The sequence below is a fragment of the Erithacus rubecula genome (assembly GCF_903797595.1).
Source record: "Erithacus rubecula genome assembly, chromosome: 3".
Lineage (NCBI taxonomy): Eukaryota > Metazoa > Chordata > Aves > Passeriformes > Muscicapidae > Erithacus > Erithacus rubecula.
In genome coordinates this window covers 125,399,641-125,403,204 of record NC_136689.1, presented here as the reverse complement: position 1 = coordinate 125,403,204, position 3,564 = coordinate 125,399,641, and the positions used below count along the sequence as shown (strand labels likewise).

At 60.7% G+C, this 3,564-nt stretch overlaps 1 protein-coding gene across 1 annotated transcript; it reads left to right on the top strand.

Annotated features, from left to right (window-relative positions):
• The first annotated feature begins 368 nt into the window (after positions 1-368).
• On the top strand, positions 369-2,269 carry LOC306800581 (GSK-3-binding protein-like). Its single transcript, XM_079302817.1, has one exon. The coding sequence runs from the start codon at positions 901-903 to the stop codon at positions 1,504-1,506; it is 606 nt and encodes a 201-aa protein (XP_079158943.1). The 5' UTR covers positions 369-900; the 3' UTR covers positions 1,507-2,269.
• The last annotated feature ends 1,295 nt before the right edge of the window (positions 2,270-3,564 follow it).

The following is a 3,564-nucleotide window of genomic DNA, read 5'->3' as shown; positions in this document are numbered from 1 at the left end:
CCCGAGGGCCCGGTGCGGCGGGCGCTCCCCCGGGCAGTGTCAGCCCCGCTCCCGAGGGCCCGGTGTGGCGGGCGCTCCCCGGGCAGTGGCAGCCCCGCTCCCGAGGGCCCGGTGCGGCGGACGCTCCCCCGGCAGTGGCAGCCCCGCTCCCGAGGGGCCGGTGCGGCGGGCGCTCCCCGGGCGCGCGGGATGCGGGGAGAGCCGCACGCGCGCAACCGCCGGGCGCTCTCGGGGCAACCGGCGCGCGCCCGCAGCGGCGGCCCGCGGGCCGTTAACGGCGGGGCGGGAGCGGCACCGGCCCGGCGGGCACCGGCCGAGCACCGGGCGGGCACGGGGCGGTCACCGGCCGCCGCTCGCCCTCGCCGCTGTCCCCGTGCCCCCTCCGAGCGATCGCCCCGAGGCGCCGGGGCGGTGCGGGACCCTTGGCCGCGCCGCCAGCCCCGCCCCCTCCTGCCAATCACCGCGGTCCCGCCCCCGAGACCCGAGGTGCGGGGTTTGAAAGCGGGCCGGTCCACGCGGCGCGCAGACAGGGGGGGAAGGGGACAGAACAGGGAACGTCGCGCTCGGTGGTCACGGGGCGGCCTCGCCCGGCCGGCGGCGCCCGGCGGCGGAAGCCCCCCCGCGCTGTTGGCCGAGCCCTCCCCGCGCGAGGCGCCGGCCCCGGCAGCGGCCGGCGAGCGGTTGGTCCGGAGGGCCGCCCCCCTCCCCCCCCCGGCCGGCGCAGTGGGAGGCGCCCGGGCGCGCGCGTCACCCATTGTTTACAAACCAACGCCAGCGGGCCGAGCTCCAGCCGCGACCGCAGCGCCGGAGCCGCGTGTGCTCGCGCGCGCGCGGGGCGGCGGGCGGGCGGCGGCCCCGGTCCCGCTGCGGCGGCTGCGGCGCGGCGGGGACCCGGCAGAGATGCCGTGCCGGCCGGGCGAGCGCTTTCTGCTGCTGGAGCGCCCGGTCGCCGTGGGACAGGCGAGCTCCAAGGAAGTGGACGCGCTGGTGGCCAAGCTGGGCGAGGTGCTGCAGCTGAGCGCCCAGCGGGCGCCGCCGCCGCCCCGCGCCCCCAAGCACCTGGGGCCGGGCAGCGCCCGCGACCGCGCCGCCCCCTACTCACCGCGGTGCTGCGGCGGGGCCGGGGCCGGGCTGCTGGCGCCGCGGGGACCGGCCCCGTCGCAAGCTCTCTCGCAACACGTCGAGGCTCCGCGGCCGGACCGGAGCGGCCAGCAGCGGGTGACCAAGCAGCTGTGCGGACGGGGCTGGCTGCGGAGCGCCGCCCGCCGGAGGAAGCAGCCCCCGCCGGGGCCGGGAGACGGGCCGGCGGAGGAGGAGGACCCGCACCGGCTCCTGCAGCAGCTCATCCTTTCCGGCAACCTCATCAAAGAAGCCGTCCGGCGGCTACAACTGGCGGCGGCGGCGGCGGCAGCGGCGGCATCCGCGGCCTCGAGCGGCAGCGCCTCGGCGGGGAGCGGCGGCGCGGACGGCGAGGCGGCGGCGGCGGCGGTGCAGCCCCTGCAGTAGCCGGCGGGGCCGGGCGGCGGCGGTGACCGGGGCGGAGGAGCCCCCGCCGGGCGGGCTGCGGAGCGCGGTGCGGGCTCCGCCAGGCTGTAAGTGCGTTCCGGCGGCGGGGCCCCGGTGCCGGTCGGGCCGGGGAGGGTGCCCGAGGCCCCCGCCCCAAGGTCACCGCGGCGCGGACCCCGCAGCCGCACCGAGGCCCGGGGCCGCTGCCGTGCCCCGCTCTGCCTTCCCCGGAGCTCCTCCCTCTGCTCCCCCCGGGCAGCCCGGCCGGGGCCGCGCACCCCCCGCCGGTCCCCCGCTGCCGCCGAGCTCCTCCGTCTCCCAGGAGCCATTTGCAATAATCCTCGCTGACCCCGGCGGGAGGTGTTTCCTTTCCCCTCCCGGGCTGGTTTGGTTTTTTTGTTGGGGGTTTATTTGTTGTTATTTTAACGTTTATTGTTATTATTTCTCGTTGTGACTGTATGAAGCAGTTTTTAAAAAATGTGAATATCAAAGCTGGAAGGCAGCTGGACTTTTAACAAATGAGTGAATGGAGCCTGAGATGCATTGTTCACATAAGGTAGCCGAAACAAGTTTTTTTTTCTACCAAAAAGAAAAACCCTGAATCCACCCTTCCCCGACAAACTCAATGGCTCAAGTACAAGATGCAGCTGTTGATTTTAAATATATGCACTTCGTACCGGAGCGTTTGAAATGTGTTCCTGATTTACAGGACTTACTGTCTTAATTAACCTGTCTGTATTGAATAAACGTGGTCTTGTTTTTATTTTTGGGTCTGTGTCTCATTGTTAAGGGGAAATGAATTCTGGTTCATGAGAACAAAACTGTGTAGGCACGTTCCCCCTTGATCTTCTTTCAGTTGTAAGATCTCCATTTTGCAAGCAAAAAAAAAAAAAAAAAAATGCCCACAACAATCCGCATAGTCTGATGCAGTGGGACACCGGTTATTAATGCACGGAGATGCAACTGAGCCCCTTTGTTTGCCAGCAGCGTTCATTTGCAAGCCGTGAGACGCCCCTTGGAGCAGCCGAGAACGTGGCTGTTGGAATTTACAAGACAAAAATTTGGTATTTTGTATCGCGGAAGGAGCGTGGCTTGTGTTGGTCACTTGTTTGGGTTGTTTTGATATTTTTTTTTTTTTTCCTCTCTCGGAGGATAGAGGGGGAAAAAGACTCTAGAAAAGAGATCTAGACAGTAATAAAAAAATAAATGAAATCTGTAAAGCAGAGTTTGATAATTTGATGGTGGTCATTAAGTTCCAATACCTATTTTGAATAGCTTCCTTTGTAAAATCCTGTGTTGGGTTTTTAGGAGTCATTGAGCTTCAAGATCAGAACTGAACACATCAGACAGACTGGAGCTTAACAATCTCCCAACCCCCACTCAATTTGAGGTAAAAGCTTCTCCTTTGAAGAAGGTAGCAATCCCACATGAAAGAAAATGGAAGATGTTTGCCTTTGTCCAAGAGAGCAATTTGAGCAGCTACGTTTACTTGTGTGATTAGTTCTTTCATGAATACATTAAATCCACAAAATATTTTAGATTTCTTTCTGTGCCACAGCTGCTACTAGAAACTGATGCTGAAGGTTTTTATGATGTCTCACTGAATTCCTCCTGCATTAGGACCAGTATGTGGTGTTATTATTAGCTTTTTATCTTGACTAATTTATAAGTTGAATGCAGTTTTTTCATATCAAAGCATGTAAAATGCAAAGAAAGAAGTTCAGTGCATTTTAGAACCTCCTTAATTACTACCATCTGAAGTCCTTTTTCTCATAACTTGGGCTGCTTTTGTGGCATTTTACACAACTTGGAAAGATTTGGATCTGCCATTAGTTCTTGCTCTCTACCACAATGATGTACTGTGTCAGTTATCCTTCAAATGAATTTTTATTTGCAATTTTTGTGTTTCTTTCTCCAGGAAAAAAAGAAAGTTCAGTAGTAGATACAAAGAATATAACCAGTAGCCACAACTGAAAAGCTAGTTATTCGTGTATTTGTCCTTTAGGTGCTCGGGGAGGTAGGTATTTGCTGTGCAGATGCTAAATTTGAACCCTGGCA